Consider the following 14,056-nt stretch of genomic DNA (forward strand, 5'->3'; position numbering starts at 1 on the left):
CCGGCGACGGCTATCTTCGGCTATCTTCGGCTATCTTCGGCCGCCGCTTCTACAGCACGCAACACGGGGGGACGGGGACGAAGTCAAAGGACGAGAAGGGAAGTGGGCTTCGTCTTCTCTTTCATCACGCAGGTGAGCACAAAAACGTGCCATTTTGCCGCTGTGGTCACGTGATGTTCGCAGTGTGACCGTGGAACGCAAGGCCCACGCCGGTAGAAGCGTGAAAACAAGACCGGCGACGATTACTGGCCGTCAATGGCTTCCGTTGGTGATGCGCTGTTGATGAGAGGGGAGTCTTGAAAACGTGGCGAGGCACTTGTGTAGTCATGGTCACCGCGGTCAAACACGGGTGGGCAAACTGGAAAATATACATCAGCAGCTGCTCGGGTTGAGATTCAGCGACTTTATTGATCCTTAAAAAGGGCGATTTCAGCGCGTTATATGTAAAAAAAAACGTTCCGTGAGGTCATAAATACAAAACAAAATATCCTATATAACGCTCAGTTGTATAAAACAACTGCTGTTTGCGTTGAGCAGCTTGATGGCAGAAGGAAGAAAAGATTTAATAAATAAAGCAATAAAAATGTCCAGTTAATCTTGATCGAAATGTGAGGCTGCATCTTATTTAAAAGCTGAAGAAAAGTCAGCAAATAAAAGTCTCGCATGAGATCCAGGTCTTTCCAGGTGCTTGTGCACAGTATATATAATGTTTCCCATTAGTAAAAGACAAGATCACGTTTTTAAGAATTTTCTCAAAGGTTTTCATCACACGTGATGTAAGTGCCTCCCCTTCGTACTCTAGTTTGGCCTCTCTAGAAACGGCCTTTTTTCCGCCAGTGCAGTTGATCTGCTTTCTATCTATCTTTCTATCCTGATTTGGATATATAATGTAATTTGACAACCATGGAAACGGCATTTTAATTCTAGAGCTTTTTTTATTGTTGGTTTGGCACATGAAGAGGAGCTGGAATTTTCCATTTGTGTCAAATTGGACGAATGACCCATTTGAGTGAATTCATGTCCTAAAGATAATGTTTGTTTAGAATAACGTGTCGTTCTTTTAGTTCTAAAAAACCTCTACAAACTGCTCAGTTGGTTTGACAAATCATCTGGAAAAGAAGTCAAGTTGGTAACGGCGATAATGAAATATGAGAGTGTAGGCAGTGAGGAAGAGGAGAAGAGATGCACCCATTGCATCATGGGAATGTGCTGGTATTCTATGCAAAACCGTGTTGTTCATTCATCTCCCTTTGTCTGATCAGTGACATGGATGACCAATAAAAGTAAATTCCTTATTTAGTTAATTACTTGGGCAGCATAGAGGGTGGTGCTGTTTTATTTATGTTCTATGATCTATACAGTACAAAGTTACCTCTGTGAAGCTGCCCCCCCCCCCCCCTTGTCATTCAAAACACTGATGTTCGTTGTTGCTGGAAAAAACTTGTGCTGTCATAGTTTTTGAGATATTCCCCATTTTTTTATAGGTCAATCTGAGGTCACCAGCCCCCCCCCCCCCCCCCCTCCGCGTCCAAATCAATCCAAACTAGTGGGAAACATTTGTGCTGGTTTGTGCCGTAAAATCTTTACAGCACAAATGAACAGCAGTGTTTTTTTAATCTTGAATGACGGGGGGGGCAGCAGCTTCACGGAGGTAACTTTTACTGTAAGCCTCGTGTACAGTTTTTTCTTGGTAAATAAGGACCGTCTCAGGACTGAACAAGTTTGCGTATAATGACTGCATTTAACGCGATTGTCCCTTCTGAGTACAGCAGAGTGTAGGAACCTGGTGGAGGGAGGGCAGTGTGATGTTTAATGTTGTAATGTGGGCTCATAATTAGAACACAAAAATAAGAAAAATCTACACAGGATAGTGAACATGGTGTGAAACCACAAACGACTCTCTATAATGATATCGATGAAGGCCATGAAGATTCTTTTATTTAGTATTTATTAAGTACTTTTATCTTCTGGGCAGTATTTACGATACTGCGCAGTCGATTATAACTACTGCTGGGTAAAGAGCCCCCCCCCTCTCTGTTGTCTCTGCGACTGTGCTGCTAAAATAAACTTTTTTTGTGTGTCTCCATTCCGCTGCTCAAATGACAAGAAGCCAACCGATGTAAACGTAGACCCTGCAGGCATTTAACAATCTCGTCTCCCGTCAGCGCTTCATGTTGGAATGTAAACGTCGGTGTGCTGGAGAGGTGCCTTTTGATATTTGGTTCATGTCAAGCATTGCTTATTTGTCTTGAAAATGTAACACTTTCGCAGGTATGAGATCAAGAAGAATTGCAATGAACTCAGGGAAACTTGAATCGCCTCTTCTTTTTTCTTCAGTCTGGTGCGCTTTTGGCGAACCATCATCCGGAGTATGTCTTGCTTGTTGTTGCTACTGTGAGGACAGCGCTCTATATAATGTCCCTTTTTAATGTTCATTTATTTATATTTTATTCTTCATTGGCTCAAGTCCGGAATCTCTTTTCATGACCCCAGTTATTTATCCTTGAAGGACACAAGGCAAAATGTAGGACTTGTTTGTCAAATTAACATGTCTCACCTGCTCCTTCCTCCTTATATCCCTGACCCTACTGCTTCCCTTATTTGACCTGGTTCTCCTCCTTCCCTCTTCTTCTCGTCTCTCCTTCTACCTCCTCCTTTCCCCTCTCTGTTGCCTCTTTCACACAGATGCTCCCTGCCGCCCCGCTTGACAGAAGTGATGGGATGTGTCAACTAGGTATTACACCTATCCCCGAATCTTTACACTGCAAGCAGAGAGACTAGCTGGGTGGGAAAGGTCTTGGAATAAAAAGCATTTTTTGAAAAGAGAAAGAGACAAGAAAGGTAATGGAAGGAAAGTGGTGATACTAGCAGGTATGCATCAAATTACCAATGAGTGGATGAAACACCATCATGTTTCATCCTGTTTTTCTTTTCCTTCCTTTGTGTCGAGCAGCAATTTGTTGTAATATAGATTATTAAATGAAGTACCGGTTGTGTTCTCCCTAAGAGAACTTAGTATTTCAGGATCAGGGCTGATACTCAGGATTACGTATATTCTGATGATTTTATTGTATGTAGTTAATGCTTGGTCTGAAACATAATCGTTTGCATCAAGAGTATTTAATATATTACATCCCAAATCCATAACATTGATTAACTTATCATGCCAGTACACACGTCTATCAAACATTTTTCTGTGTCCAAAAATCTAAAGCACTAAAACTTATGAATCTGATTTTGGCTGACACCATTTTTTTTTTTTAATAACTGACATCAATACATAAACTGTTCCAATCGTATTTTATTGAAAACAAACAAAACTTGTGCAACAGGTTACACTGCAGACCTGTTTTGAGTCTCACCCAAAATATCGTGCACAGCAGTATTTGGCTTTTACAGATGAAAGGGAATGACAAGGTTTGAGGTCATTAATAAAATATCTACTGGACAAACTGACAAACAAAAATATCGTGCACAGCAGTATTTGGCTTTTACAGATGAAAGGGAATGACAAGGTTTGAGGTCATTAATAAAATATCTACAGGACAAACTGACAAACAATCTTAACCACCGGTAAGGTGTCCTGAGTTTCTGCTTTTCTTGTCATGCAAAAAAGACAAAATGCCCAAATGCAGCAGGCATTTACCAGACCTGTCTCTATAATACACCAAAATACGCAGACACTTAAGCCTGATTTTGATTGGATGAATGGTATTGATCAATACAAATGGGTAGATAACAAACTGCCATTCAACAATTAATTTTTTGTGTGCAAAAAAAACTTTGTTTTTAACCGAATGCATTCCTGCTTAACCAAGTGTTTAAAAAATAATAAAAAAATTGTAAGCGTATAAAATTACTGTATACGACTTCTGCAAATTTGGTGCAATGACAAAAGTGCAAGCAGAATGTCTTTGCAGAAAAATAAACACTTTGTTCCTCGAAGGCCAAACTACAAACAACAAAACCCTAAAACGTATCAAACTCATCAACTCAAAGCTCAGCACTCCGTCATGACATCATCATCCATCGTGACAACGCATGGTCCTGCAGCTTTTCCAGCCATATGTTTTCCTTTTCCCATGTAGCTCCATATTTTTGTAGCCTTTTCTGCTTTTTACGCTGCAGGGTGGGGGGGTGGTTAACATTTCTGCTCGTGGAAGTATTTACAAGAGTCATGCCTCCGAATCCGTGCCGGTGTCTTCCATGCTGTAATTTTGTGTCTTCTTCCCAAACACCACTGAGTGACAGCGTCCAATGAGGTGACGGCAAAGTGTGGCTGTTCAGTCAGTTTATTGGTCACAGAGCTGGAGAGGGGAATGACACTACTGTGAATTCTCAAAAGTCTCCCTGCTGTTCAGTGGCACCATAGGCCTATAGTTTATTTTTGATCCTCAGGGAAATACAGGACAAAGTGCGTCCCTTTTCGGTTCAACGCAGGATGTGTATGCCTGCGTCCAAATGCGGGACAATTCTGTCTTTCAAGGAATGGGTAGCGACCCTACTCATGGCCTGGCAGTCGTGAAGACGGATTCATTTTGAAGTCACTAAATTAAGCCCATTAGTTAGAAAATAAGAAAATAATCTCCACTTTCTATTTTGTCCAAGCAGGTGAGGCATTCCTGGATGACGTAATCAGACCGAAGGATTCAGCAACAGTGTTTACGGCCGAGAAAGATAAAGGTTGGACAAAGAGGGTGGAAGAAGAGGAAATTGAAGACCCGATAATGGGTGTGGGGAAGAATACTGCCAAGTCGTTGGACAGCAGCAGCGAGGGAGGAAAATATGAAGCTGAGACCAAGCGTGCAGCGGATTTCTACCCGATACCGGTACCTGGCTTTATATAATGGTCTTTTTTAAAGTTTAAACATTTTCAGACGGAGGCTAAACCTAGCAGATCATTGTAGGTAGCGCGCGCACACGCACACAATTGTTTTGACATTTTAAAGAAAGTTCTCCTGTATTTCGTTTTGATTTAATTAAATAAGTAATTAAATTGAGCAGAGTCTTTTATAAGAAGCTACAAACCTTAACCCATATAATTAAATACACTTGTCTCAAATTGTAAAGCACATTTATTGATTTATTGGTAACAAACAGTGTAAAGTATTCAGAATTCAAGTACAGTTAGCAACTGCCGATTGCAAAACGGTAGTGCAGCTAAAGATTGTCTGAACTCGCAGAGTAAACTCCAACTCGAGTTTCAGACTTTATTTAGTATCTTTGACTGGGTAAGTGTAGCCGACGTGCTCGCTGACTCCGTCTCGTGCTGACATATTATGGTCTGTTGCACCACGTCTGCTCTAACGAAACCAAACCACTTCCATATTACAGATGTACCTCCCCATTTCGCAAACAATTTCTTTGTCTATTGTCTCCTCCTTTCCTCCTCCTGCTCTGCCTTTCTCCAACTTTTTTCCTGTGAGGGCCACATACCGGTACCTTTTCCCTTCTTTGATTGAGGGCCGGGGTCACTTTGTACAGGAGAAGAGTGACGATCGCAGGGATGCCTAAACATTTATTATTTTCCAGACAGCCACACATAACCAAGTCAGGAAATAAATAATAACGCTATTAATAAAATAAATAATAACCAAATAACCTTTTCTGGGTTCGTCACAGAAAAAAAGTCCATGGAACATTAACTTTCTGGTCATATGTGATCATCATTAAAATTGTCCCAAATGAAGGGAAGAATGCTTTTCTTCATAATATTAATATATTCTTCACTATCGATATTATTTTTAGGAAACAAAAGATCGAATTAATGACCCCTCCTAAATGCGCCCCATACCATTATTGATCCCCCACCGGCTACTCGTGTTGCATGGAAAGGAGTGCTGGTATTGTTCAGGGGGCCGGGCCAAATGTGGAGGTGGGCCGTAGTTTGGGGACCCCTGGTGTAAAGTATTTGTGTTTAGATGGCGGTAAATGGAGTGGGTGGTGCCAATGGAGACCAAGGCAGGGACCAAGATGAGAACACAGAACTGATGGCCAGCTACACAAAAGAAATTCAAAGGACAGCAAAGGTAACTGAAGAGGAAGTGATGAGCAGTCCAACCAGGACCTAGTTCTCTCCTTACTAAGCCTCTAGTCTATTTAATGAGTCACATAGTTTAAAAGTTTACTCATAACCACTTGTAAACCCAGTTTCATGACTTTCCTTTTCCCGATACCTTTCCCCTACATCGTTATTAAAACGGTAATCCTCAAGATTAGTCGTAATAAATTTGGCAGCAGACGTGATTACAGTAGTATTAACAAGCGTTGTTTAATAACGACCACAAAAGCACTTTGAACAGCGACTGAACAAGCTTGTTGCAAATGTTATGGATTCCACTATCTGCTGTTATGCTGCATGACATGAGTAGTGTTTTCACAGCGTTAAAGTGAAGGGCGTTCTGTTTTTAGCTGGTTGTATCACACGAGAGACCAAAACCTACATTCGGGTGTTAAATCCTGTCGCAGAGGGTTTTAAGTTATCATTTAAAAAGATGAAAGTAATATCGATAGATTCTGTTCTGTGTGTGTGTGTGCTGCGAAGTCGAATGGTAATGATTGATGACGCGCACGTGTAAGTGTACAGGTCAGTAGTAGTACTGTACAGGTCAGTAGTATGTATGTATACTATGTCAGCATGTTCTTCAAGAGACACGATTTTTAAATTACTTCACTAAATTCTTGTCGTGGATCGGTTTTGAAGGCGGCGTCTAGTTTGTCATCTTAAGAAATCGGAGGCCTTTGAACATAAAAAGGGATCCGCTATCTTGTTTTGTTGATTTGAGATTTGAGATGAATGATTGCAGACGGTTCTAATGCCAGCCTCTTCTAATCACAGTGCATTTTCTGTCAGCACTCTACAAGTTGAATCCCATTAAGGTGAAGTAGCTGCAGTAGAAAATATGTGCGACGGCAGAAACTCCACGCAGCTCTGCTCAGTCTTAGTGGAAATTCTAGATACATACGTGTGTTTTTTTACCATTTAGACACAAAAATGAAGTGCCGAGTAAAGCTGTGAAGGAAGATGTGATTTACTGTATGCTTGTATTATTCATCTGTGTGTAGACCTCGCCGTCCGAGACATTGGGCAGCACTGACCGTATGGATGCAAGGAGGATGGAGATGATATATACTATAGAAGATACTCCTCCCTGGTACCTGTGTGTGTTCTTGGGTTTACAGGTAAACTTCACTTTTTTTTTTTTTTTTTTCAGTCATGCAAAGTCTATTATTGTTTCTTTCCTCATACACTGCTCAGCTAAAAAAAACAAAAAAAGGGTCACACACTAATATTCTGTTGGACCTCCTTTATCTTTGATTAGGGCTGTGGCACTGTTTCGATAAACTTCCGCAATTTCACAAGATTTATTTAGCATATCCCACAGATTCTCAATTGGGTTAAGGTCTGGACTCTGTGGGGGCCAATCCATGTGTAAAAAATGATGCTCACGCTCCCTGAAGCAGACTTTCACAAGTTGAGCCCGATTAATCTAGCATTGTCATCTTGGAACATGCTTGTGCATCAGAGAAGAAAATAACATGGTTATTCTAGTTATTCAGGAAGTTGGCTGACCTCGTTCTTTGGGCACATAATGTTGCTGAAATGCGGGCAAATTATCAAATAGGAGGCTTGTACCTATTTGCTTAGTATTTGCTTAGTTAAATCCAGGGAGTGTGTCGTAAGGACTATCATGGGACCAAACTAAACTGGTTTTAACCTTGGCAGAGGTTTTAAGCTGCGTTTTTATGGATGATGACATGAAAAGGTGAAACATCAGATTTATCATGATCACTCCGAGTCGGTAAACTTATAAGTTGTATATTTAGTTACTATAGATCTATTGCAGTCTACTCAGGAAATATGGAAATCTTATTTATGTACTAAAATATGTAAGTACTAAAATGCACTGTCTATTTACACAGTTGCATAGATCTAAAAAAAACAAATCAGGCAAAATTTGTTTGAGTTTGTTTTGTTTTTGAAAAAAATACAATAAGCAAACAGGTAATTAATGAGACCAGGAAAGACGTGTTATCCTAAAGTGTTAGATATATTTGGGGGACATGCTGCCGTACAGCGTGAAGTCTGGGAATGAAAATGTCATGCCAAGATCCAGATGCACGTACAGCATGTGCACACTGACTGATGCTTCTTGTCTTTGCAGCACTACTTGACATGTTTCAGTGGAACTATTGCCGTGCCGTTCCTCCTCGCTGAGGCGATGTGCGTTGGCTTGGATCAGTGGGCCACCAGTCAGCTCATAGGAACCATCTTCTTCTGTGTGGGAATCACCACCCTTCTGCAGACCACACTGGGCTGCAGGTAGATATGCACAAATAATACTTACACACGCACGTACACACACACAAATTGAAAAGCTTTCTAACCCTCAACCTATTCATGCATTTACATTCTAGACAATGGCAATTCAAGTGAAACAGTCAGTCTTTACTCTGCGATAATTGGTGCCATCCTCTGTCAGTAGTAGGTCATTATCACCAGGTACAAGCAAAGGAAAATGTTTATAAGAACATAATTGCGAATGCTTGACGTATATTTTTCCATGATGGAACTGGAGTAGTCCAGTGAGGTCCACCCTGCCACATACCCCCCCCCAATTACTCAAGATTGTTGAAGTTCCATATTAAACCGTGAAGGCTTTGTGGTTGAAAATTATCTCTTTTTTTCTCCTAATATTCTAGGGAGAACTGCTAAAGCTTTGTTTATGTAGAGTTACATTTTCTGCTCGCTTTAACACAATTCTCACCAAGAATTCAATAAGCATCGGAGAAAATGTAATATCGTTCCTTCAGATATTGTAAGATCTCCAACAGGCACCTAGGTAGCACTTAATGCACTCATATTATTGAAGGTTCTCTTTTCTTTGCTAAAATAATGTATGAATTTGGGAATAAGTTTGACACTTGCATGATTAAGTTAAGGCTCGAAGCAGGATCAGAATGAGGGCCTGGTGCATTGATCTTCCCTAATCCAGATGGGGGGGGGGGGGGGGGGGGTTATAATGGCTGTTACTGACCTACAAAACAATGAGGCCATAGTTCCTGGTGGTATGACTCCTTGCACGGTGCCTTTATGTCTTCCAAATGATCCCAGTCCTTCTGACTCGCTGATTTAAATAGGTCACTATCTTCCCTCTCGTCACAAAGGAGTGCATTTCATTCAAATTACAAAAGCTTCAACTTTCTCTTGAATATGCTTGTTTGTTTTGGTGCTAGAATTTCGACATTACTGCACATGGATTCGTGAAAAATGCTTGACCTCACAGCGTTCAGTAGAAACCCTGAGCTATCTGCCACCTGCTGGCTGTTTTTGTCATATCTGTTTATATTGTCCTTTTTAAAGGGCTTTTTGGTTCAGTGTTGAACAAGCTGTGGTTACATTTCCTCGCATGCTTTCTTGTTTCTATTTCGTTCTTTTTTCCTTTGCAAGGCAAACGATAAAAGAAAATCTGCTTTGGTTAAAGGCCAGTTGTCTGAAACGGCTAGCTAAAATAGCATGAAAGCTATACCCCGTAGTGACTGACGACTTCTAAAGGATGCTTTTCTTGTGTTTAGGTTACCTCTTTTCCAGGCCAGTGCTTTTGCATTCCTCGCGCCAGCCAAAGCCATTCTGTCACTGGACAAATGGAAGTGTAATGCTACAGGTAACCCCGTGTCTTCTGCCTTTCACATTAATTACAAACACTCTTATCAGATCTGATCTCGGGATAATTAGAGCAGAAAGTAAAACTTGGCCCCGGATGGGATCAGACGGTTTATGTCTGTGTGCCCCAAATGAATAATTGGATTTTGGATTGATGTCGGGATCTAATTTTCCTCTCGTCTCCCTGCCTTGTTTTTATTTTTTTTTACATGACCATTAAGTTCTAGCATTTAACAGCACAGAACTCTCCAACACAGAGCACATCTGGCACCCCAGGATACGAGAGGTGAGACAAGGCATCCGTGAAAGGAGATATTATCGCTTCCACATGCCTAAAAATGTCTTCAAATAAATGTTTTCTCTCAGATCCAAGGGGCTATCATTGTGTCATCCCTGGTGGAGGTGTGTATCGGAGCTCTGGGTCTGCCCGGGATCCTGCTGAAGTACATTGGACCTCTGACCATCACCCCTACTGTAGCCCTTATTGGCCTGTCTGGCTTCCAGGCTGCAGGGGAGAGAGCTGGAAAACACTGGGGCATTGCTATGCTGTTAGTGCATTATTATTTCAACAAATCATCTTTAAGGCGTCTAACTCCTCCAAATTCCAACTGATAAGCTCTGAAGCCTCAGAGCTCCTCGTCAGATATGGAGAGGAGATCAAGAAACATGCTCATACAGATTTAGTTCTCAGAGATGCAATCTTATTCACATTTGGGAATTTGAGTTTATATTATGCAATACAGGAAATACAAAGCCCTAACTTGTTTATTTCTGCAGGACTATCTTCCTGGTATTGCTCTTCTCTCAGTATGCCAGAAATGTTCACTTCCCTCTGCCAATCTACAAAGCCAAGAAAGGCTGGACCTCCTACAGGCTGCAAGTCTTCAAAATGTTTCCTGTAAGAACACAATGAAGTGCATATCTTGAATTTAGATTTGTAGGTGCCAAGAAATTAAAAAACTGGTAATATCCAATCATTTTCTCAAGGAATGAATCGTAATTAGTTCAATTTCTTTTAAGATTAGCTTAAGTATAGGATCTAAGTATAGATGTTTTGACAGCTTTGAAGCTGGAGACTGTAGAGGGTCATGTTGTTTTTACTTCAAGGTGAAATATGAAATGTTTTCAGAAGTTGACCTGTGTTTATTTTTGCCTCCAAAGGCACAGAGATTATGTAATCTCCAGTATTGGTTTGTCTGTTTGTCTCTCTGCCTGTTGGCAACATAACTCAAAACCTTACAGACAAATCTTGATGAATGTTTTCTGGAAATGTTGTGAATGTTACCAGGAACAGTTGATTACATTTCGGTGATGATCCAGAAGAGATACTGGATTCTGGATCACTTTGAAATTTTCGTTAACATTGCAGTCAATAAAGCTTCAAAATCTGATCACATCAACTCCGATGTGACCGATTCACTTCGTCGTTGGTGTATAAAGATACCAAGAACGATTTAGAACCTCTTGATGACGATCCAGATCACCATGTGGACGGTGTAATGATGTAAATCTAATTATCAGGGGAATGAGCTGCTTGGCGGAGGTCTGCGCTCTGTGTTTTTTTAGTTTGACAATGTGAACAATGCAATTGTCATCTAAAATATAAACGAACATCATTAACGCACGGCCGTGTGTGTGTGTGTGTGTTGCTTTTCAGATAATCATGGCGATATTGGTGTCATGGATGCTTTGTTTCATTTTCACGGTGACCGATGTTTTCCCGCCTGAGAAAGACAAGTACGGTTTCTACGCCCGCACAGACGCACGTCAAGGAATCCTTGCGATCGCACCATGGTTTAAGATTCCCTACCCATGTAAGTGTGTTATGATGAAGAAAAAGGAACCGTGGGGGGGGGGGCTGATCTTTGTACAGTGTTATCATTGGAAGATGCAATAAGGAACCTTTCATTGAGTGGAAAACTTTCAGTTGTCATGGTTGTAACTGTTATACGTACAGCTCAGACAGAAATGAGTTAATAGTCATGGGAGAGGTAGATTGTTTCAGTGTAAATCACAATAGGAAACCTCACTCTGAATATAATCATAAATTATTTTGTCATAAAAAAAAAAACTAAGATCTACATAAATGTGGATGCGGGCCAAACTTTATTGTTCATAGTATTTTCTTTTTCCACGACGGCAGTCCAGTGGGGCGTTCCTACGGTAACGGCTGCAGGTGTGATCGGCATGATGAGTGCGGTGGTAGCCAGTATCATCGAATCAATAGGAGATTACTACGCCTGCGCTCGTCTCTCTTTTGCCCCTCCTCCTCCTGTCCATGCCATCAACAGGTAACTCTTCAGCTCGTCTGCAGCGGTTTCAAGTTAAGTACCAGACCCAGCAGCCTGAACACGATTTGTGCAGCAGGGACACACTTTGACATCAAGGTGCACGGGCACCGTTTGTCACTCCAGCTGCATAAAAGGCGGTGCTCAAGTCTTAACGAGAGGGACCAACATTTATACTGCTGAAAAAGAGATTGGAGATGAAGAGATTGACCAGATTTGGTGTTGGGCTGAAGCAGGGTTCACCGACGAGAGTTAAATGTCAATCATTTCAAGAGACTGCAAATTGTTAGCAACTCAAATTCAGTTTAACCTCCAGTTGATTCCTCAAGGAGTACTCATTATTTTCTTGTCTGGGGGATGACTGAGGAAGCTGTTCCTTGTCTCTGCAGGGGGATATTTGTAGAAGGCATTTCCTGTGTGTTGGATGGGCTGTTTGGGACAGGAAATGGCTCCACCTCCTCCAGTCCAAATATAGGCGTTTTGGGAATCACAAAGGTAGCACACGCTTTGCTCAGTGCCAGAACTTCAGTTTACATGCTGTTACTACCATAATCCTGCAGCCCAGTCAGGTCTTAGTCTGCACCAAAGTAGACTAGATTTTCTTCTGCCTGGTTCTCCATGTCTATTTCTGATCTCTGATTTGTCTACCAGGTTGGCAGCAGACGTGTGATACAGTATGGAGCTGCCATGATGCTGCTACTGGGGCTCGTGGGTAAATTCAGTGCCCTATTTGCCTCTCTGCCTGACCCTATCCTTGGAGCTCTGTTCTGCACGCTGTTTGGTATGATCACAGCAGTGGGACTGTCCAACCTGCAGTTCGTTGACCTAAATTCCTCCAGGAACCTCTTTGTTCTGGGTTTCTCCATATTCTTTGGCCTGATGCTGCCGAGCTACCTCAAACAGAACCCGTTAGTTACTGGTGAGTGGAGGGTAGAGAGCCCTACATACTGGTGCTATGTAGGACCATTCATAAGGGAAAAACAAATGACTTTCATCCTTCTGAGCCCCGATACAAACTGAACTCCTTTGTTTTTATGTCTTTCAGGCATAGTTGAGATCGATCAAGTGTTGAACGTGCTCCTCACCACTGCCATGTTTGTTGGAGGCTCTGTCGCCTTCATTTTGGACAATACTATCCCTGGTAAGCTGTTTACATCCAATCTTATTCACATTTGCACCTATAAATAGGAATTTGAGTTTATTACCTTAGGATATTGACGATGATATAATTGTAGTGTAGGTACCCAAAATACTTTTAAGCAGGTACAAATATATTTTTTTAAACCAACTCGGAGAAGAACATCTGAGTTTAATGATAAATAAAATGGATTTCTCTTTGAAGCTTTAGTAGCCCTTTGCCTTCAAAGGGCTCGTAAGTTGAACAACAAATTAACCTCATCAGTACATATTGTTCGTCACTCACGGTTCTACTTGTTAGTTTGTGCTTTTATTTGCTTATCGTTTGGAACTCATGATTTGATGATCTGTATTTGCTTTCAGGAACTCATGAAGAACGAGGCATTAAGAAGCTGAAACGTGGCACTGGTCTCAGTCCCTCGGAGCTGGAAGGGATGACATCTTACGATCTGCCCTTTGGAATGGACTTCATCCGCAGACACGCCATCTTTAAGTACATCCCCATCAGCCCCACCTTCACTGGCTACCACTGTGGAAGGCTACGAGACACATACAGGAGCAGAATGGAACAAGGGGATAGAGTCGCAATGGGAGGGGACGGAGACGTGGCGCCAGAAGAGAGTCGTGTATAGCCGATGATTTGGTGCTTTAAAAACAAATCTTAAATGTGGTTGAATTTAGGGAGCAAGGCATAGTGAACTAAATTAAAGTGATGGGTGGGTGGATGACTGACAAGTGGCAGGATTGGGGACTATTTGGAGGATTGTTTTACTTCAGTTTTTGTCTTTTTCCACTTCCCATTATGCTCTTTGAAGCGTTCTATACCAAGTGACGGTGTGTTATAGAAGATGTCAGCATGCAGGGGCTGCTTTATGTGTATGCTGTGGGTAAGGAAAGCAGCAGTAGATGATGCCTCTGCATAGATTAATTTGCACTTTAATTCAGGAGACAGATAGTCATCAATCAA

General features: G+C 41.5%; 1 protein-coding gene across 1 annotated transcript; it reads left to right on the forward strand.

Moving 5' to 3' along the window:
• The first annotated feature begins 2,685 nt into the window (after window positions 1-2,685).
• slc23a2 (solute carrier family 23 member 2) lies at window positions 2,686-13,721 on the forward strand. Its single transcript, XM_068761058.1, has 15 exons — window positions 2,686-2,734; window positions 4,612-4,829; window positions 5,922-6,029; window positions 7,066-7,182; window positions 8,166-8,323; window positions 9,577-9,665; window positions 9,886-9,950; window positions 10,031-10,212; window positions 10,442-10,562; window positions 11,322-11,478; window positions 11,808-11,955; window positions 12,342-12,447; window positions 12,604-12,871; window positions 12,998-13,093; window positions 13,453-13,721. Exons 1-15 carry the CDS (start codon window positions 2,686-2,688, stop codon window positions 13,719-13,721), a joined length of 2,151 nt encoding a protein of 716 aa, XP_068617159.1.
• Window positions 13,722-14,056: the final 335 nt, after the last annotated feature.

Source organism: Brachionichthys hirsutus, chromosome 4 (assembly GCF_040956055.1).
Source record: "Brachionichthys hirsutus isolate HB-005 chromosome 4, CSIRO-AGI_Bhir_v1, whole genome shotgun sequence".
NCBI lineage: Eukaryota > Metazoa > Chordata > Actinopteri > Lophiiformes > Brachionichthyidae > Brachionichthys > Brachionichthys hirsutus.